The sequence below is a fragment of the Chaetura pelagica genome, unplaced genomic scaffold (genome assembly GCF_000747805.2).
Source record: "Chaetura pelagica isolate M959 unplaced genomic scaffold, ChaPel_1.0 scaffold142, whole genome shotgun sequence".
Classification (NCBI taxonomy): Eukaryota; Metazoa; Chordata; class Aves; order Apodiformes; family Apodidae; genus Chaetura; species Chaetura pelagica.
In genome coordinates, this window is record NW_009952973.1 from 2,683,411 (window position 1) to 2,706,107 (window position 22,697).

Here is a 22,697-nt window from a genome sequence, read left to right on the forward strand (position 1 = left end):
TGGGTATGGCTCCCCTTCTTTGCTTTCCTCTTCCTGGCCACAGGTTTTTGTCTAACTATAAAACTTGCCACCCTGTCTCCTTTCTTAGTAACATTTGTCTACCCCAATGAAGTCCTGAGCTATGTCTCATTTCATACTCCACAGCAATACAAAGAACAAATGCCAGCTTTAAAAGAAGCACTCTTGCATAGCAGCATGGATGGCACAGTGCGTAACAGTACAGTGCAGAATCTTATTTGAAGACAGGTTATGAACTCACAGGCCACAAATCTTGACATGTACGACCAATTAACAAAAGCCACCACACACATGATTCTGATTCCACAAGATCTCTCAGTTAAACCACACTGCATATGCTTTTCCTCCATCTGTTATGACCTGCATAATATATACCTCTGTACACATTCAACAGATTCCCAGGCACCAATTAGATCCTTCCCTATTGCCCAGTTTTTATACACATGATGCAAAAGACTTTTAAATATACAATGAAGAGAAACCAAGAGTTATTCTAGGTGTGTTTTCTGTGTATTTTATTGATCTGATACAATATACAAGCATACACAGCAGTACAGGTGTGTGTATGTGTCTGGATATACATACATACACAAAATGCCAGGTGTATGATACGTACAACAAACAAGGCCAGATTATCTGGTTTTGCAGAGGCAGGCCCAGAACAAGACCAAAGACCAGGATGGAGGCACACAAGCCCTTCAAAACTGTAACACTGTCTGTTCCACCATCCGCCTGGGGAGAGAAAAGCTGCTGTAATAGGACAGAAAGATACTAGGCAAATATTTAGATCTGATAATAGAGAAGATGGTTACTTTTATCTTACCATTACCTATTCTCTCTTCTAAGGCTGATCCATTATTATTCAGATAATAATGACTTGCTAGTTTTACACATGGAGATTAAAAAAAAAATAATAAAAAATGCACAGAAACTGCTAAACTTCCACAGCACAAAGAGAGCTACTAAAGCCTGCTGGGGGGCCAAGGCAGGTGATGAAACTGCACCAGGCCAAACAAGTTCTTTGGACCCAGGGGCTGGGTAAACACTCAAGAAAGCGCTCAGTAGGAATCCATGCTTTGTTCTTTGACCCCCTCCAGTCCTGCTGTACTTACACATCCCTCTGGTAACCTCTTCTAATATCACAACAGAAGCATGCTAACACACCAGCATACTAATAAACTTTTTCCACTATAAAGAATTACTACAATTTATTTGTTATTGACATATTTTATGAGAAAGATGGTAAAATTGGTCACGTTCATTATCAGGCACCTGGCTATGTGACCACAATTGGTAGGAGCTGAAAGAAGAGAATCCTCACAGTGTATTCTGGGAAGAAAAAGATGGATAGTTACCAAGTTTGTGGATGTTTTATATTTTAACTTTTTCAGCTCATGAAACAGAAATAATAATGGTGATACGGTTCTGACAGGCATATTTTGTTTGTTAAACAATAATAAAATATATTTTAAGCCATATTTTTTACCATACACTAATAACCTAGACCTGAATTTCTTCCTCTGTTGCAAGTTCATGGTTTGGATCAATAAGAAATGTTCCTACCATCTTCCCATCAGACATTACTGGAGAAGCAGTAGGCATCTGCCTGGTAAGTAAAGAGAGAGAAGGAGAAAAACTGGGGGTCATTGTTGGTGGAGGGTATCCAAAATTATGGATAAGGGGAGAACGAGGGAAAATTTTAAATGCTTGCCCTGATACTGTATTTGGCATTTGTGGTAGCACTGTCCTTATGCCAGGCTGGGCTACTGATGTTATCAAGGGAGGAGGGAAAACCTGAGATTTCTTCTCCTTAGGGAAGCTATGAATGTGTACATTTTCATCTTCTAGTTTTGCAATATCATTAAACACTGAGGCAAGAGGCTGAAATCTGGGTTCCCAGCTGAGTACATAATCACAGTTATAACCAACTCTGAGTTCCTCATCAGAGGTGCTAAGAGTTGCAAGCGAATTACATCCAGAGTCCTGCCCATCTGACATGAAGTCACAGTCTCTTGTGAGGTCTGTCATCATGTCTTTCTCTTTTATTCCAATTTTCCTAAGTGCTTGAGACAACATTTTATGTGTATAGGCTGTGTGACAGGCTTCTTCTCTGCCTGCTCCTTTAATGGCCTGCACACTCTCCATGCTCTGTGTGTTAGCCACAACATCAGTTTCTCCAGAGTGGTAGGACAGCTGATCAGACTCTCTTGGGATCCCTGAATCTGGCACCCGTGAGCTGCACTCGCTCAGTACTGAGCCAGAGCTCTTCCTGCAAGGATGCTCATTGATCATTTTGATTTCCTCATCCTCTGCAGTTTCTCCTTCGGCAGAACCATGGCCACTGGAGTCTGAATGTCTGCAGGGGACATGATCATCCTTCCCTTCTTGGATTCCTTCTAGGCTCAGCCATTCTGCTATGACACCCATGGGAAGCATACTGCTCTCAGTACTTTGGATTTTCCGGCAGCCATCATCTTCACTGGCTGAATTCACATCAGTAGCTGAGAAAGATACTGCTTCCTTTGTAACACAAAAGTTCATCAGATCTTTCCACTTATGCCTCAGAATAACAGCAATAAGACTGACTGCAAGCAACAGGAACACTATTGCAGAGACCGAAATGCTAATGGTCAGGCTGTACGCTGACACTATGGGATAACTCTCAGAAGAACTGGAAACATTTACCAAAACGGTACATACTGTAAACTTTGACTCAATTCTGGGGCTATGAGCTCTCACCAACAATTCCAGGTAATCATCATTCCTTTTGCTGCCATTTTTCTTTCTGTGAACAGTCTGAGTTAAATAAATATAACCGCTGGTTTGACTCACGGAGAAGAATGGAGAAGTTTTTAGCAGGGAGTAATGAACAACTCCATCCAGTCCACCATCACTGTCTGATGCTGTCACCCTGCCAAGCAACTGCCCTGCTTCATTCTTCTCAGGGAGATTAAAGAAATATTGATCTTGTGTAAACACTGGGTCAAATTCATCTCTCCCCTCAATATCTACCTGAACTGTAATGGTAGCCAGTGAATCACCTTTGTCTTTTGCTTGGATTATGAGGCAGTACCTATTCTGACTTTCATAGTCAAACATTTGCTTTGTATGAATATCTCCTGCCAAAGGATCAATGAAGAACATGTCATGGTCTCTAGGAGCTTCACGATGGGCCAAACACGAAGACTGGATGGAGTAGGTAAGGTGTCCATAGGAGCCTTTATCAAAATCCAGGGCATTAACAGCACACACAAAAGAAAAGGTAGGCAGATTTTCACTGACAATGCAGCTCAGCGTGGGAAACAAAAACAGCGGGGCATAATCGTTGTCATCTAGGATGCTAATAAGAACAACAGAAAAAGCCACATTTTTTACATCAGCTCCTCCATCTATGGCTTGGATGACCAAAGTGAATTTCATGGTGTCCTCATAATCCAGTGTTTTCATCAAATCCACTGTTCCAGTTTTCCCATCCAAGTGAAAGTGTCCCTCGTCATTTCCAGAGATGATAGCATAAGTGATCTCTGCGTTAGGGCCTGCATCACAGTCGTTTGCTGAAACTTCAGTGATGTGACTACCTACAGGGATGCTTTCTCTGACATGAACGTGATACTCTGGGCTGCTAAATACTGGGGGATTATCGTTAATATCCAGCACAGTTATTAGCACAGTAGCTGTTGAATTCAAGGAGGGTGTTCCATGACCAGAGGCAAGGAGGACCAAATGGTGAGCAGAAGCAGTTTCCCTGTCGAGAACATCGCTCAAAACAAGACTGCCAACAAGTTTGTAGGATGTTTCTGACTCCATGATGCTTGTTTCCACAGAGAATAAATTCTCAGCATTGCCGTCAATAATAGAGTACTCGACATACATGTTTTCATGTGTCCAATCATAGTCAATGGCTGAAAATGTGAGTATTTTCTCTCCAACTGAGGCATCCTCGCTCACACTGAGATTGTACAGAACCCTTGTGAACTGAGGGGCATAGTTATTTACATCTTCTACATGCACCTCTATGGAGGTAACTGCAGTCAGAGTGGGACAGCCCCCGTCTGTGGCTTCTATCAAGAGCTGGAGAACAGAAGTCTTTTCCAGCTGTGTAACTGGTCCTGTAGCAAACACCGAACCTGAAAATAAAACAGAATTAACAAAAGCCCATACTTCATATTCACTAGGCAAGTAAATGTGATTCCAAAAGCTGAATCTAAAGTCATACTTGAAAATGACTCAACTGAAATGACTGCACACCATAAAGTAACTCTCTTGCATCAAGAGAGTCGTGGGCCAATGGCTCAGTATCTGGATAGAGATCAGTGACAAGTGGTGTCCCTCAGTGGTCCGTACTGGGACCAGTACTGCTTAATATCTTCATCAGTGACACAGACAGTGGGATTGAGTGCACCTTCAGCAAATCTGAATATGACACCAGGCTGAATGGCACAGTTTACAGGCCTGCGGAGTGGGATGCCACTGGCCAAGCTTCATGAAGAGCTGCAGCCTGTGGGAAGGACCCACACTGGAGAAAATTGTGGAGGAAATTTTACCCCAAAAAAGCTGAAACAATAAACCACACCTACAGACTCACCATTCCTGGGATCAATGGAAAATTCCTCAGAGGAAGAGAGCATTTTGTAGGAAATCATTCCATTTTGTTGCGAATCCTTATCCACAGCAGAGACTGTTAGAATGGTGGCATTCACAGAAATGAGCTCTGGCAAGCTCACCTGACATAAAAACCAAAATTAAAGTTTGGTAGAGCTTAATAAATTATTTTGAACATTAAAAAATACGTTTTTATTCACTTGATCTTGTTAGAAAAAAACAAACATAGTTCCTAGCATTGGAAAAGTTTCTACCTACTCATTTTCTTCTTGGACAATGCCCTTGGACACATCCTCTAACTTGGTCGGCCTTGAACCGGTCAGGCAGTTGGACTAGATGATCACTGTAGGTCACTTCCAACTGTAGTAGTCCTATTCTATTCTATTCTATTCTGTTCTATATATGCTCTCCTTTCATTATCTTAGTGGCCCCTAGTTATTCTTAGTTGCTAAAAGAGCTTTATTTCAAAACACTGTTGGACAACCTGAGCTTCTACAACAGTCTAACAGTTAAAATTCTTGTCCAGAAGTCCAAAAGTTGAGCTCTGTACCCTCCCTCAGTCTTGCAGGGGATGTTGGGGAGGTCAAAACTCATACCCCTCACTCTCGAGATGAATACCATTGCTATAAGGCAGGGTTACACATTACAAACTACATGTGTACTATCTTCCACAGGGGCATTTGCCACACTGCTGTGGAAATGCCTAACTGAAAAGGAAGAAATTCATACTGCAGTACTAGGGCCCAAGGAAATGTACCAAATGGTTTACCATTCTCCCAGAAGGAAGTTCAGAACAGTGGAACCATCTCCCCAAAGTGTTTTGGATTATACCCACTGACTCCCAGTGACAAATGGATGGTGTATGGAACACATTTAGCATTCACACCACTTTCCTTCTGAAGTCAAAACCCACAAACATGAAAACTGAACAATCCCCTCAGTTCTTTTAGCAGAATTCCTAGGAAGGGGTTGAGCTCAGAAGAGAGCTGCTCTCTGTTTCCCAGAAGAGCTCTGCTCTGTTTCTGGTCCATAACAGTTTTCTGAGACTTCTCAGTGCACAAATGTTTATGACAAATATAAACAAACACTCCTATTACTTATTAACATATACAGAAAGACATCAAATGTTTGTTGTCCATTTGCCACACATCCTCACCTGGTACAAATCCTGAGTAAACACTGGTGGGTTGTCATTGATGTCCAAAACAAGGATGGTGAGTTCTGCTTCTGTTTGATGTACAGAATCAGAAACTGTGACTGTCAGGTTATATACAGCAGTTTCTTCAAAATCTAATGGTTCCACCACTGTGATTACACCGCTGTGTTGATCGATGGTGAATTTCATTCCAGGACTTCTGTCATAAACAAAACCAAACTGAAGTGCTGGCCTGGAGTCCGCATCACTTGCTGACACCTGAGTCACTATAAAACCAGGCAGGGCATCTGAAATAAAAATGTTCAGAATAAGTCATAGCTGAAAGATGATACTACAATTTTTGAGGATTTTGCCAATTTTGTAATACTGAATCCAAAGTTCATACCTTCTGTATTATTTTTTAGTGTATTTTGACTTTGTGTTTTAGAATAAGTGCAATATCAAGAAATGCTACAGAAACAGTAGTGGATTTCTTCAAATGCATCTGCTTTATCTCAATTTTAATTCAGGTTTTCTTCAGACTGACTTTCCCAGACCCAGTGTAGCTGTAACTGTTTCTTCACCAGCAATAGGAACTTCCATGATTTTCCACAAGCATTTACGTGACATTAATTTATTGAACAGTGTTACAAGCTTCCAAAAGAATATTTAACTGAGGTATTAGAGTCCTCAGGTCTGTGTACAACCAGCAAATGCAATTCTGAAGGGTTTCAGAAGATGGAGAAGGCCACTAGAGAGGAACAAGACCTCTAGCCAGACCTACATGGCACAAAAATCTTAAAAGCTCAAAGTATATTCCTAGGAGACTGAGGAACTGGATACAGATAGATTTTGTTATGTGCCAAATTGACAGTACCAGGGATTGCAAACTGAACTTATTAGCGATCATGTAACAAAGCCTGGAGCTAACAGAAACAAAATCATTTCCCATTTCTATGTCCAGGGCATTAAGCCTTAAAAATGCTGTGCAATATCCTAAAGAAAGTTTCTGAAATGGAATACAAAAACCTAAATAAGAAGGCAATAGTCTACAACTGCTGTTTACCCATGACTTCCATAGTTATCATTATCAGTGGAAGCTAAATTCAGGAAAGGCTAAAGAGTATCACTAGAATGACCGCCTTGATATCTTTTGTTAAGAGGAGTACTGGAGTTTCAGCACCTAAATCTTTGAAATGTTTCTGCTGTGTAACTTAATGCATTACAGGTATGGTGCCTGTATTTGAAAATGCTGGGGCCAAGGTCTGCAAATCTTAAGGTAGCAATACAACACATTAGATGTATGCTGGGATGAGAACTCAGGAGTTCTTGGGTCCTGTTCTTCATGATCATCAACTGGATCAAGCTATAGAGCATTTAAAAGCTTAAATAAAGTTTACATAAATTATTTAATCACAACAAAGTTCAGAATGTCTCCTTTCCAGCAACACTGGTTTTAACACCAACTATTTTTATTGAATAAAAGCAGAAATTGAAGACATCTGAAGAATATGATACTGGAGTCCAAAATGAACAGATTACAGATGTATTTCTGCAGAGTTTGTTTTCCTCTTTCTGAATTGCCTATGGTTTTGTTCCAAACTATTCTTAAACACAATGTCTAAAGATTGAGAATAATGCCTCTGAGTACAAAAGCAGATCACAATTTACTTTGATATTTCAGTATTAATAGTAATAATTTTCTTTTTTACTAGAGTTCCTTGGTTATACAAATCTCCAGAAGCACTATCGTTGTCTGACAAATCCCAGCTTAGCTATATTATCACACTTACTTTCTGGGACCTCCACTTCACCTAGTGGTGCGACAGCTGGAATATTGTCGTTAACATCTAACACTTGTATCATCACAATAGTTGTAGCAGAAAGTCTGGGGTTTCCTTTATCAGCAGCTTGTATAACCAACCTACAATTAAAGGAAGAAGTAATTGTCACTATTAATCAGAAATCACCACATTATCCACCAATGTTATAAGCAGAGCAAAAATTACAAGCTAAAAGATTAGCTCTTCCTGCTCCTTTAACACAACTCTTAAATTCTGTTTTTCTTTCTGTAAGGTTAAGTGCCTGGAGGAGGTTTTTGTGTGTCTTGCAGGAAAAATGTTCAGGGGACTAGGTGGCAAAAACATAACAAAACCATACAAAAAGAAAGAAGTATTAAACCGTATTAATTTTACTCAATTTCATACCAAATGTAGGTGATAAAGAGGCTAGCAAGACTTTTCCAAATCAGACACATTTCTCCAGCTGTTAATTCAGAGCAGGAATTAAAACTTAAGCAGTAAATTGTTCTTTGGAGGAACTTGACTCTCCTCATTGTTTATAAAGGGACAACAGGAATGTGAAATTCAGCCAAAATGTCTGCAGAGATCTAGAATAGCCCCCTATTATAAATTAAAGAGACCAAGTGAAAAACCTGAATATGTTCACCATTTGACAATGGCAGAGTTCCCACTGATCTTAGTGGAACCAGAATCTGTCAGATTAAGAGAGTCTGCCTGCATGCTTCCATCTTGTACCTGCATGATTATGGGTAGTAGAATCTGCTAACAGCCTTCCACAAACAATTTAGCAAAGAAAATGTTAAGTAATGATGTGATAAAGATGGATAAAAATATGTTTACTCACTGTGGGAACTAGCTTCTGAACAAAAAAGAAAAAATGTTTATTGTAACAAAGATTATTTAGAAGGCTTCACCACTTCCTAGTATTAAAAGATAACCAGAAAGGAAACAAAAACTAAATCTAACTCAACAGGTGCTCTTAAAAAAGAAGAAAAAAAAAAAAGAAAGAGAAAAAGAAAAGGAATAGACCAAAAAAACCCCAAACATCAAGCAATGCAAAAAGATACACAAGTCAGAGCCTGGCATCTCAATTAGATGTTTTGTGTACTAACAACTGCTGCATGTCACATCATGCTTCCTGGGTGTCACTGCAGAGCTTCTGAATGCTTTATTTCTCCCTCTTTCTTTTAAGTCATAGTTTCTGTTGAAAGTGTCAAATGGGTATTACTTCCTAAATTTCACACGACAATATGGAATACCAAGGATGTAAGTAAAGCAGTGGATTGCAGCACTTCCATTCCTGAACCACACCAGCTCTGCTCTGGCTGTTGTGGTTTCTGACACCAACATAACACAACGAATTGTGGGCTGGTATTCAATGGGTGAGCATGTATAATTCCATGCAGAAAGTGTATTTTTTCTAGAATTAGTATTGGTAAGGTATACACATGGAAATATTTTACTAAAAATAATCACTTTCTAAGGTTTCAGGAAAAAACCTCTCATAAAAACATCTCAGCCAAGGAATTACGGTTCTGTCAACATTTTCATTTTAACTCCTATTATAAGAGACTTGGAACTTCTGGGGATGAAAACAATCAATTTATATAAAATAAACAATTCCTTGCAAATTCAAAAGAACCAATTGTAAAATCTTGAAATTAAACAGGAAAACAGTTTTGAAAGCTTCTTTTGTTATTCACTCTTCACCTTACAATGTACAGATTAATAACATATTAATAAATATAAGGAAAATGAAGCTTCAGGTTCTTCAGAAAAACCCAGTAAATTTAAAAGGCTAGAATTCCAGCATAAAAACTGAAATAAATGAGGCTCACAGTTAAAGACAGATAGGAGAATTATTAGTGCTTCATCAACTGTAAACGTCCTTTCTTCAAAGGATTTATTTCAGGCATCCTCTTAAAGTACTAGTTAAAAAAAAAAAAAAAGCATTACGCTCTTTAAATTACTAAAAATCAGAACTGATGTTTTTAATTCAGTGAAAAACCAAAAAATAAACTCCAAATGAAGTGTTCTGTATATTAAGTTAAAAAAAAGTATTTCCTTTAGGACACTATTATCAAATTACACTGATATTTAAAAAATTATATTCTGTTGATCTCTTTGATGTGGTTTTCTGAAGGTTATTTTGGTTTATAAGAATTCTGATTGGATGTTTACAACTTTAAGGCCCTAGATGACAAGAAAACTTGCAAATATTTTAACTGATGCCACAACCATATGGAAAAAAAATGTTATTTCTACTGACACAAAGAAATCTACTTTTTTGTAGAGATTGCAGTACATAAAAAGAGTGTACTGATGAATTCACTTAATCGTATTTTCTCTTCAAGGCATAATTTATTTGCTTTCTAATTCCAATTATGGCCTGACCTATAAATAAAAAATGTCATGTCCACTTGATCATATTTATTCCTAGTTTCTTGGAAAACAAGAAAAACTAATACTTAGTACAAGATTGCTTACAGATGGAAACAGCTTACAGAAGTATCTTTATCAGGTTGTGGAGAAGAAATTTTGAACTATATGCTAATTAAAGAACAGATTACACCCCTTTTTCCTGAATTTGGCTCTGTCTCTTTACATTTTAATAAAATATATTTCCAGAGAGGAAATTGCTGTACAGTTCTTAAACAAAAATCCAGTGTGTCATGATTCCCATAGTCAGTCATCACACTCACATATCAGTAAGTGTTGCAAATGATTAAACAAGACTTTACTTCTTCTGCTAAATTTGAGGAGTACACGAGAATGTATGATACAAAATGGGCAGCTTTAGTACTGTTCTCAGTGCTGCCTGGCTGGCACCCAGGCTCTGCTGGTAATGAATATCAACACAAAATTACAAAATACATAACATGAGCAATCTCAAGCTAAAGTGAAGAAAAAGAAGAATATATTTTTACAAGAACCTTGCATACAAACCTGTAAGATGAAGTTTTTTCATGGTCTAGGACCGTATTAGTTGCTAAAACCCCTCGTGCTGAGTCAATTATAAACATTGCATTTTCATCACCAGATAAAATTGAGTATTCAGTTTCTCCATTCAGCCCACTGTCAAGGTCAGTTGCAAATACCTGTTTGGGAGCAAAACTGAGACTTAATTCTAAACAGCAGATTGAGACTTCAGAAGAAAAACCTTATATTACAGTCACCTATTTCTAGCTACTTTCCTTTCAACCACACAGATTTAAGCAAATAATCATATTGGTCGCCAACATCAGTGTCACGTGAGGTCACAAAACCTGATCATGAATTGCAATAGGATGCACATGAATTATCTCCCTGAGTAATCTGAAATTCAGCTACATGAGATGCTAGAGCTGAATGTAATACTTCTACACTGCTTATAGTACTGTAAGGTTGCTGTTAGAATGCTGTGTCTCTTTAGTGCATAAATATGCAGTTTCTCAGGGGTTTGAGAATGGCCCTTGAATTATTACTGCTATAGAAATAAAATAATTAAATTATTAGAGCTTTCATAGCTTAGTTCATTAATTACTTTTTCAAATAAGAACCACAAAATGTAAAAAGGATAGAGGCAGGATGTAAAATCAACAGAATAAAAAACATTCAATAGCACTGAGCAGGTTTCTCAAAGACTTTTCTGACTCTTTGAAGAACCATCTTTGTATTTTTCTGGTTGCTGAATAAACATTATAATGAGTATGAGATGCAAACATTCAGATTGAATAAAAGGAACATAACAGAATGTATTCTGTCATAAAAATTTGACTACACATCTGGGTTGACTGCCTTTTAATTTTTCTCCATTCCTGGACATATGTTTCTCTAAATACAACGTCCATCAGTTTCTAATCACTTTGGCCTGGAGGCATTTGTAGCTTTCCATTTATTTATTCTCTAGGGGAGGAATATCTGTAGTACCTAACATGACCCTCACTGTTACCTGACTTGCAATGCAAGAACATGTACTGAGGAAATTATGCGTTCTTCCAGTCCAACTGATGTCTTCTTTTGCTCTAGAATGGCCAGCTGGAAACACTTTCAGAAAATGGATCCATTCAGAGCAAGAAGTGTTTGCACATTTAAATTGAGACAAGCTGCTCTTCAGGCATCAGATTTTAAATTGAACACTTGGGTTAGACTCTACTAGTTTGATGAGTTGAAAGTATTATTTTTATTGCTATAGCCCTTTGAGCAGATGCATTAATGCAAGACCCGGCCTATAGTGTAACCAGAACCACAGCTTTGAATTGTATTTTTCAACTACTTGAAGAAACAGAAAACAATGTAACCAAAAACAACAAAAACTTGACAACCCAGCTGCACAACTATTAAGAATAGAGATAATTCTCTTTCAACTTCGTAAAGCCAAATGAAAGATTTGAATTGAGGGAAAAAAAAAAGTCACTGTTTTAGATATTGAAGCAAAATATTAGCAACACCAAGCAGTTTTTATGAGACAGTGGTCCAGAACAGACCTAGCAGGATTGTAGTCGTTAAAAGATCAACCAAAGTTCTTTTTAACTACAGCACTAGGTTTGGGAAGACGTATTCCCACTTACCTGTATGATATCTTTTTTTGGATTTTGGCCTTCCCATACTGATGCTTTGTAATAGTTTTGCTGAAATTTAGGTACATTGTCATTCACATCTTGTATCAAAACTGTGACTCCACAGAGTGCTGAATTCAAGCTGTTTTCAGCCAAAACTGAAAGATGTATTTTATTCTTAACTTCATAATCAAGAAACTTTGGCTCTTTTACTGTGATAGCACCTGGTTTATTAAAATAAGAAAAAAAGAATCATCAAGATGTGACATTTATACAGGACAATATGCACACAAATGCAGTTATGAAGTCCCTAACATATATGGTCTCCTTCATTGAATACAGAATTCCAGCAAGCTCCTCACCATCCTCCACTTAACATCACTCCTCAAGTGTCAGTTACTGCACAAATCTTGGGCTGCTAAGTTTTCACTGATCAACCACCACACTGGCAATTTCCTAAAACAAAGCCAAGTCACTAGTAGAGGGATAGAGAGGAAGAAAGTGGCTGTGTGACGTGCTCCTTCACACATGACAGTGAGCCAGCTACGTCTGGAGGGACTTGGCTCTAATCTGAGATGGCTATATCTAGCCCTCCATCTGTGAAGGCAAATTGGGCAAGAGCTGCACCAATTTCCATGTCTGACTGACATACAGGTAAAACACTGACTCCTGATGATGCACCGAGTGCCTCACACCCAACAGTTACTCTATCAAAATAATCAGTGAAAGTTATTGAGATTACAAACACAACCATACATGTCCACACCAAATATGAAATGTCCTTGGAAATCCATGTTCATCGTTTCCAAAGGTAATATAATAATATACTCAAAATCCTTCATCACAACTAAACAGCAAAAATAGCTAATTGGTACGTTAATTTCATTAGCATTCAAATTCAGTTTTGCATGGATTTTTCAGTAGTGACACCACAACTACATATACCCCAAACCCATGAGAGCATAAGAACCCATCTCCTGTGACTCTCCAAGCTAGTGCTTTTTAGTTTTTATTTAGTTTTAAGATAAGAAGCAATGATTGACTGTTCATGGATCTGTCCAGCATTCAAGAACTTTGTCTTGAACATCAAGATTTCAAAGCTTTCACGTGCTCTCTTCAGCACAACACTTAAAAACAATGAGGTTCTGTATAAAGAAAAAACAAGATAGTGGCAGAAGGAATACACTCAAAATGATAGAGACTAACGGAAAGAATCTAGTGTAGAGTGGAGCCAATAATCAAGTTTGAGGTACACCACCCAGGAAGAACAAGTGAAAGAATCAGAGTTGCTCATTCTAGAGAGACCACACAAAGAAGAAAGAGTAACAGTCTTCAACTATGCAAATTATAGCTATCTTGCCTTTGTCTTATATCTTTGTTACTAGGTTAAGAAGTTTAAATTATTTCAGCAAACATTCAGATAAATGTGAACAAAAACTTTCCAACTGCCAAGTACAGACTACTGAGAGGGTCTGCAGAACTGCTGTCACTGAAGCTTCTTAAGAACACGACAGATAAAATTCTGTCAGATTTCAGCACAATGTTCTGTGTCAGAGAACAGACTAGTTCATGTCTTTGGATTACTTCCTCCTATATTTTTCATGATTCTACAATATAATAAATTCCTCTAGAATGGGAGAAAGTTTTCTCCAAAGTGAGGTTAATTAAGATCAGTGCTTGAAATTACAAGTAGAGCAGACCTTTGGGTCTCTACAACATCTAAGATAGAAAGGTTATCAACACAGCTCAAAATACTTCTGCCATAGAAACAATGGGTAGAGAGTTACTAATGTAAAAATAAATACTGAGGTAAGAACTGTTCCTAAAAAGTCCTGAAAGGCTGCAGTTCAGGTCATGTTTTCTAAGAAAGAGAAGAAAGGTTTCAGAAGAAAGGAAACTGAAGAAACCACAATGACTCAAATATGTCAAAAGATTACATGTGACATCCACTGCTATAGAAATTCCACCACAGTTTGTGAAGAGAGTGCTTATGAGACTTTGAAAAACATCATGTAACCATTTTTCAGCTTGGCTTGATAAAAAAATTGAAAATTCCCTTTCATTAATCTTCCCAGCATTATTTCTGTGAAATAAAAAGGACTTGGAAATCAAGTGTATGTACTTCAAGTGACCCTCATCTAAACAAACAAAATGCCCATCAGCATTAAACACAGGAATACCCCATTTGATGCCAGGAGACATCAGAATAAAAACCTTCAAAGAGGAGGCTCCTTTTCCAGGGAGAAAGTAATTTGCTAAGAGTACAAGGTATTTACACTATTCCTGAGGAAAACTGCTTGCTCTATCCATGCCATCCCAGAAGACCACAGCTACTCAGAAGGCAGTCTTCTATTGCAGATGTTTAGGAGCTGAGAGGCAACCAGCATAGCTCTCCTATGTGCCTCAGATGAGAGCACATAATGGACATGGGGAATGTGCTGCTCTCCTGTCATCTGAAGTTCCTGACTGAAGGGCAGGTGAAAGCAAGACCTGCTGCAAAACACACATACAATCACTAAAAAAAAATAAATAAACTTGACTTTCAGACTTGTTAAGGTTTGCCTGAAACAAAGTGCATTGAATTCAACAAGGGTCTAATGCTTCCTATGTTAGGAGTGTTTTAAAGAATTATGTTTATTGAGTTTTTGGGTAACTTCTTTCTAAGAAACAAGTTAAGAGTCTCAGCTTAGATCAGAAAACAGTAGTTTATCAATGCTCAGCACCTAGTGATCAACAGTTAATCAGAACTGAGGGTTTTAAGCAGGCATACTGCTGTTCAATTTCTTTTCGTATCAAGCGTACAATAGTGCAGGTGCCTCTAAATCCCTGGTTTTGCAAATTATTTATTCATTTTAACAGGAAAGTAATACTCAAAGATACTTACTCCTTGTTCTTGTGGTAGGAACTTGCTATATTTTAGATAACACACTCTTTAAGCTACACAGACACTTGGAAAAAAATTTATAAAAACATACCTGTAATGGGGTGTATGGAGAATATGTTTTCCTTATCACTGAAGATGCTGTATTTTAGTTTTTCTCCTGTAAATGTGCGTTCATAAGCTTCTACAGTTAGAAGTGATGTACCTATGGGAGCAATAAGATATTATCATCATGTTCACTTCAGAAGGTTTTATGCTAATTTTTTTTAAACTATGATTAATAGCAGATGCACAGTGAAACACCTATCTCCTAGGTTAGGTGCTTATTCATGAACTAAAATACCAAATAGCAAAAACTCCTCCTCCATGACTTTCACTGCATTACAATGTCATAGCCAAGACAATGTTTATCTCTCCTTGCCCAGTAAACTACTCATCTGATCACAACTTCATGACCTGCCCAAATAAAACTATGGATTTTAACTTTTTGTAACTGAAAACTGAAGTCATATATGTTCCTTTTATTCAGGTTATGCTCTCTTTGGACATTTAAATCTCACCTCTTAATTATTTTAATGAAAATAGTCTTTCTTTTGTGCATTACAGAAACGTATGTTACCCCTAAATTATCATAAGCAGTTTATTTTTTCTTAATTTCTTTGATTTCAATTTAGATTTTTTTAATGCTATTTTAAATTTAAGTCTCAACAATTTTAACTAGCCAGCTTTTGAGAGAGAGAATGAAAAGACGAAACTACATGCATAGCTCTTTGTCAAAAATAACATTTGAAATAGGATTAGAGGGAAAATACAGAACTGAATATATTATCCTGCTCACTATCATCACATTTAACAAAAATGCAGCAAGTTTATAAATAATAAAGTTTTCCAAATAATTATTCTTTTCAAGTGAGTCACAAAATTGTTTAGCATATATGGCAATGAATTTTAAGTATTTAGTTGTAATTTATTCCAGGAAACTGTGAAGGAGTGAGGTTACTGTGTAACCTGAACTCTTCAAGCAGCATTACAGACAGCTAGCTGTTTTATTACATATTACTCTTTGGGCCCAACTGTCCAGCCAGTGCTTGACCCAACAGGTTGTGTGCTCATCCAGGCCATGAACAGCCAGCTTTTTAATGAGAGTTCAATGGGGAACTGTGTCAAATGCTTTTTGGAGGTCCATATAGACAATACCCACAACCTTTCCCTCATCCAATAGTCAGATCATCAGGTCATAGAAGATCAGGTTCATAAGGCAGGACCTGACTTTCATAAACTCATGCTGACTGGGCCTGATCCCCTGATTGTCCTCTATATGTCTTCTAATAACACTCAAGATGATCTGCTCCATGACCTTCCCTGGCACTGAGGTCAGACTGACAGGTCTATAGTTTCTCAGATCCTCCTTTCTGCCTCTCTTATAGATCGGTGTTACATTTGCTACCTCCCAGTCCACTGGGACCTCCCCAGTTAGCCAGGACTTCAGGTAAATAATGCAAAGTGGCCTGGTGATCACGTCTGCCAACTTGGATGTAGCCCATGCGGTCTCATAGACTTGTGTGCATCTAAGTGGTGCAGCAGGTCTCTGACCATTTCCTCTTTAATCATGATGACCTCATTCTGCGTCCCCTCCCTGCCTCCTAGCTCATGTGGCTCCATATCCATGGAGCAGCCAGTTCCACTGCTAAAGGCTGAGGCAAAGCAGGTACTGAGCACCTCAGCCCTCTCCTCATCCTTTGTTACTAAGATTTCCCTCTGCATCCAATAAAGGACGGAGATTTTCTCTAATCCTCCTTTTGCTGTTAATGAACTTACAGAAACATTTTTTATTATCCCTAACAGCTGTAGCTAGTTTGTGCTCTGGCTATCCTAATTTTCACCCTGCATAGGTTCACATCATCTTTATAGACGTCATGAGTGACCTGTCCCCTCTTCCAAAGGTCATACACCCTCTTTTTGTAGCAATGTTTCTACTTGCATCCCTGTTTTTCAGGGGTTAGCTTAATAAATTGCTGCTCTGGGTACTCAAATTCCAATCCTTTAAGTTTCATATTTTTCACAGTTGAAATGGTTTACAACTTTTTCTTTTGCTTTCAATACATGTCACAGAAAATGACTCCTTCAAATAGTGAATATTTTACAGTTAATTGCCAAAAAAATATGGACCCTATACAGGTAAATAGTAAAGTACAGTACCTATTCACTGGAGCTCACAGTTTCATGTATAGGTGATTCACCACTTCAAGCAGAGATCACAACATTTAACACTTAACCTGGAGCTAATTAAGAGAAAGGTAGCTTTCTGGCTGCAAGGCACACTGAAATGGCATGATGAGGATGAGATCAGCACTGAATCTAGCTCAGGACCACAGCAGAATGCAGTCAGAATGTCTTGAAACGCTATGCAATCAACTATGCTCCTTTGTCACCTAATCTCAGTTCCTCCTTGCCATTATTTCTTGAGACCTCTTAGTTGCTCAGGAAAGAGAAAGCTAACTGAGCACAAAGAGATGACTTAAAGAATAAGAGGCTACATATTTTACAGATATTAGAAAATAAATAGTGGCGTCAACAAGTTTTACTGGTGAATCTGTGTCCAAGTGCTATGAAAACAACCACTCCTATGAAAGCTTTGTAAATAATTAAAATTTCTTACCCTCTGGAGACCACAGTGACTTGATAATTTATTGACTGGCTTCTAAGCGCCTGTTGTAATGTGGTTTATAATATTAAAAGACATTAATTATTTAATATTAAACAAAGTGCAGAAGGATGGGGTTTTCTGAAGGTCATTAAACTTGGAGATCAAATATTAAAGAAAACCTGACCACAAGGACTAATTCCTGAGGCACTCACCCAATTGATGAGTATAGACTAAATTATAACTAAGGACCCTTGGCTTTGGCTTTCATTGTTTATACTATTCAGATTTTTTGATTATTTTAAAAATAAACTTAGAATTTTACCTCTCTATTAGTAAAGGCAGAAATAAAATTAGGAGGAAAAGCCACATTTATTAATACCAGTTCTACAAATAATCAGTATGTAATGTAAATCTCCCCTGGACTGAATACACTGGTACCATTCATACCTGTAAGGGTCCCAGGATCGCATATATCCTGTAAGTTAACTTCTATAAGAATTTTAATTGTAAACATGCCTTTTTTTTCCCACTGAAATGTCAAATATTTGATATTTATGTACAGTTAGATAAATAAGAAAATGCTACACAGCCAAAACAGTATTAGTATTTGGTAAAATTTCTGATACTCTTATAAAGTGTTTGATCTTTCTAGCAAATAGACTTTTATTAAACATACAAACTATAATTTTGGGATAAAATCCTCTTGTTTACCCTGAAGCTTTGCTAAATTTCCTTTAATCAAAATGACTTAAACTAAATCTTATTTCTATTTTCTATAGATAGAATGGGAGAACAATCTGAGTATGACATTCTGATACCTCAGTTCCTCGGAGCATTTCCATAATTTCAGGCTGGATCGTCTAGCCTGACACACAAATCCATCTACACTTAAAAAAAAAAATATTCAGAGCTTTATGGCAATAGCTAAGTTAATCCAATCCTAATTTTTTTCTTTCTTTAAGCAGACACTTGTTTTCTAAACAAACCTATCTTCACTCTATTTTTTCTTAACTAGAAAGAAACGTTAATGCAGGATTAAGGCAGGTTAATCCTATCCTTCCTGAAAAGACTAGAAACCACAGGGCCTTCACCTTGCTCCCCTGGGAAGCCCAAAACTAGGTTCTCATGACACTTTCCAAAAATACAAGCCTGTTGTAGCAAGGGAGAGACAAAACTGAGAGCCCAGGGCACGCCCCTGGAAACACCCTGAGCTCTTCACTTTATGGGCACCTAAGATGGAGAGCCCCATCCATCAACACAATTTACTCTCAACAGGCAGATCACAACAGAGAATGAGTTTAACACACATTCCCATGATATCTGAACTTTAACTTCTAGAAGCAGCAATTCCCCCCGCAGGGATGACTCCTTTGCAAAGTGACACACTAATTAATTACCGTAGAGCGCAGCCTCTAGCAAAACAGGGCCTGGAAGCCTTGGAGTATCTGTGACTCAAAAATCACAGAAAAAAATAATCAATTTTAGGGTGCCCAAAACTACTTTTAAATCCTGGTCAAATTCAGGAAATAAACGGGCTTTTTACTGTCAGGACAAATGTATTTAGGAATTTTATTATTATTATTTTGCATACATAATAGAAACCATAAAGCACTGGTTTCAAAAAATTAGAAAAAGCCCTTTTATCCCATGGGTTCAGTACTCAGAGTGTTCAGTAGGGAGGGAGAGAAAGGGAAATACTTCTCTGCCTGAGAAGATGTGGATGTACAGATTTCATATTTCTCGAGTGTGTTTTAACTACCAGCTTACTGCACGCTTCACTCCACACTCTTTCCTGTTGGAAGCCTTCCACTTTTCCAAATTCTCACACATTTTTTGACAGAGAGACTGAAGGATGGTCTAGCCTGGTGGTTTGGTCACTGACCACAATATTTTAGAAACAGTCTGAAAAAAATAATATTTAGCTTATGGTTTAAAAAAAGGTAACTTAATTTTAAAAAGTTTTTTCACCTTATTGTGTTTTTGATCTGTTAATTGAAACATCAGTAATACTCACAGCATAATCTTTATCTTAAAATACACTGCTGAAAATTTGGCTTGTAGTTTCAAATAGGCACAGCGGAAGGAATGGCTGAGTAAACACAGCAGTACAACAGCCATCTTCACCCTTAGTTCTCTATTCTGTTTGCAATTATCAAAGAATATTGATTGGTTTTCCAAAATTATTAACACATTTCTTTTTTACTGATTCCTAATCAAATACATTGGCTGCTTCTCACAATACCCTTAGGCCGTAAAGGAATATTGCTTTCATTTTACTGAGGGAAATTTGAACTATAAAGAGGATAAATGGCTTGTTCAAGGCAAACTTCATGAGGCAGTGTTAGAATCAAGAATATAGCTCATGTCAGATCTCTAAATGCATCTGGTCAGTTGTACATCAGGATTTGTGGGCAGAAAAATGTGGAAGGCTTCCTCCTCCAAAGGAGGGCCTTCCTTTCTGGCCCTCATTAAGATGAACCTACTACTCACTGAAGCAGGAAAAGGTACATACCATATCTAACTGGCAGAAAGCATAACTACTAACATTCTCTGAATGATAAAAAGTAGAGCAGCAATTCTCATCATTATACTGAACAAAAATAAATCAACCTGTAAGCACCACATGATTTAAGCTGTTTGTCTATAGTTAGCATTCACTAGCACAGGCTCTACATCGATGCTCTGCGGAAGCCTGCCTGAGTGACAATGTACCACAGCCTCTGAATTTCTCTCCACCTCAACCAGCTCCCCCCCTACACACCATTCTTCTTCTGAAAAGCCCAAATTTTAGTAAGGTCTTAGAGTATCTCTGAAATCGATTACAGTTTGTGAAGAGTTTGGCAAAATCAAGAAATGTCATGTATGCACTGGCACACAACACTCATCTCATCTGAACTCACATGCGCTGACAAGTGAAACGGTGAGTAAATGCTGTCCACCCATCATTAAAATAATTTTACAAAACAAGTGAACCCACTGATGCTCAGGGCTTCCCAGTCTGAGGGATGGCAACACACCCCCTTTGACACAGGAGCCTTCTATTTAACGTGAGAAACACTTGTACATAAACAGCAAACTCCAGAGCCAGACAATGCCTCCAACTAACAGAGCATGCTTCTGTGTCACACTGGTTCACTGGAGAAGGGCTTCATCCAAATTAACTCTTCCCTGCTGCTGCACAGGAAAAAACTTCTACTTTAAAATTCATGAAAAATACCATTACAAAAGGAGAGTAGACAAACAACCACAAGATGACAGACTGGGATTTGATACCCACCTGCTGTACTGTTCTCCAGCACACTTGCTTCATATAGGTTATGGCTGAACAAAATCTCCTCCTCTTGTTCCTCGGTAAAGATAATGACCATAGCTGTGGCTGTTTGAGGTGGGATACCTTGATCTGAAGCTGTCACTAGCAGCTGGTTACTGAAGTCCTTGGAAGCCAAAGGCGCCTGAAGAATGATGTCACCTGTCTTTGCATCAATCTGAAATACAGCTTCAGCTCTCATCAAACTAAAAACAACTGCTCCATTTGGCCCCAGATCCACATCCTCTGCTCTCACAGTGGCTATTATCTCATTCACAGGGGTTTCAGCATGCACAAAGGCTCTGATAGGATTCTGAAAAAAAAGGGGATCGTTGTCATTGACATCATCAACATGCACTACAACATTGACAGTGGTGCTTCTTGGCAAATGGGTGCTGCAGTCACTTGCCACAGCCCTAAACATATATTGGGATTTGGTCTCCCGATCCAATGTCTTTGTAGTAACTATAGACCCTGTTACATTGTTGATAGCAAATGCTCCAAAGGTGTCGTCAATGAGTGAGTATGTAACTTCACCATTCAGACCATCATCTTCGTCAGAAGCAAAGAGGTCCAGGATGACTGAGCCTTCCTCTAGGTCTTCTCTCACAGAAATTTGATAGTGGGTCTTTGCAAACAACGGGTGGTGGTCATTTTCATCCAAAACTGTTAGATAGAGCTGTGCAATGGAGCTTCTTGAGGGGCTGCCTAGGTCACGGCACTCAATTACAAGAGTGAAATTGCTGACATCTTCTCTGTCTAAGGTACGAGTGACCAGCAGCTTTCCTGAAGTGTTATTTAGTGTGAAGTATTGTCCAACGTTGCCACCTTTCAAACACACAGAAAACAAAATAATCACAAACAATTGCTTTTGAAAAAAATGATCCCTTGTGAGTACTGCTATGTTAATTGCATCAACATGGTCCAATTGTTCAAACAGCTGGTGCGCGCTCATGTGCCTTTTGCATATTTTATTCCTGAGATGAATTAAAACCTGCATTTCATTTAAATCAGTGGGTGGCAACAACAGTAAATAGAGAATGTCATATCAATTTACAGAGTGCCTATTTTTCCAGATGCATGTCTTTTTTCCTGAAGCAGCACACCTTATAAAATCTCCTGCAACTGTGCGGCTGCATGAAGTGACCTCTTCCCAACCCTAGTTACAAATTCCAGAAACCTATAAAGCATTGCTGACAATTGTAATTACTTGCTCCCTGTCTCTTCTACAAACCTGTCTCTTGGAAGCGAATAGCTGTGCAAGGTCTTGATTTGGGGGTCGTGGGGAGGCAAGGGTAAATATGAAGCAGTTGAAAGAAAAGTCAGTGTTTTCAGTAACAGTGAACAGCCTACATGCTTTATAACATGTAGAGAGACCAAAGGTAATTAAATTAAAGATCATTAAAAAATCATTAAATTAAAAGCAAGAAAACCTAAAGGAATTTGCAACTGCTTCATCAAAGCAAAATCTGTCGGCTGTTACCGCAGTAGTTATGGGCCTGGATTTGAGCTACTGCTGAGAGCCACAAACCAAAGCAAGCACAGCAAACTTGTATTTGTGCAAAGATATTACAGGAGGCTTTGAACAGCTGTGGAGCTTACATTGGCATAGTGGACATGGGAAGAGTTTGGCAATATGAAAACCAAGTAAGACATTGCTAATTGCTGAGTGAAAGAAGCTCTCATGAAAGAAAATTAAAGGAATAAAATAAAATAAATAACATTAGATTAATTCTAGTCCTTATTTGCAAGGGTATGTTTACATTC

At 38.2% G+C, this 22,697-nt stretch overlaps 1 protein-coding gene across 1 annotated transcript in view; it reads right to left on the reverse strand.

Moving 5' to 3' along the window:
- Positions 1-1,518: 1,518 nt before the first annotated feature.
- DCHS2 (dachsous cadherin-related 2) overlaps positions 1,519-22,697 on the reverse strand; it is a 63,446-nt gene continuing 42,267 nt past the window's right edge. The window contains exons 15-22 of the mRNA XM_009995984.1: positions 20,901-21,758; positions 15,071-15,181; positions 12,108-12,319; positions 10,504-10,655; positions 7,549-7,679; positions 5,777-6,063; positions 4,604-4,742; positions 1,519-4,145 (exon numbers count right to left, since the gene is read on the reverse strand). Of these exons, the coding sequence (XP_009994286.1) occupies positions 1,519-4,145; positions 4,604-4,742; positions 5,777-6,063; positions 7,549-7,679; positions 10,504-10,655; positions 12,108-12,319; positions 15,071-15,181; positions 20,901-21,758 (4,517 nt within the window). The remainder of the gene's footprint in view (positions 4,146-4,603; positions 4,743-5,776; positions 6,064-7,548; positions 7,680-10,503; positions 10,656-12,107; positions 12,320-15,070; positions 15,182-20,900; positions 21,759-22,697) is intronic.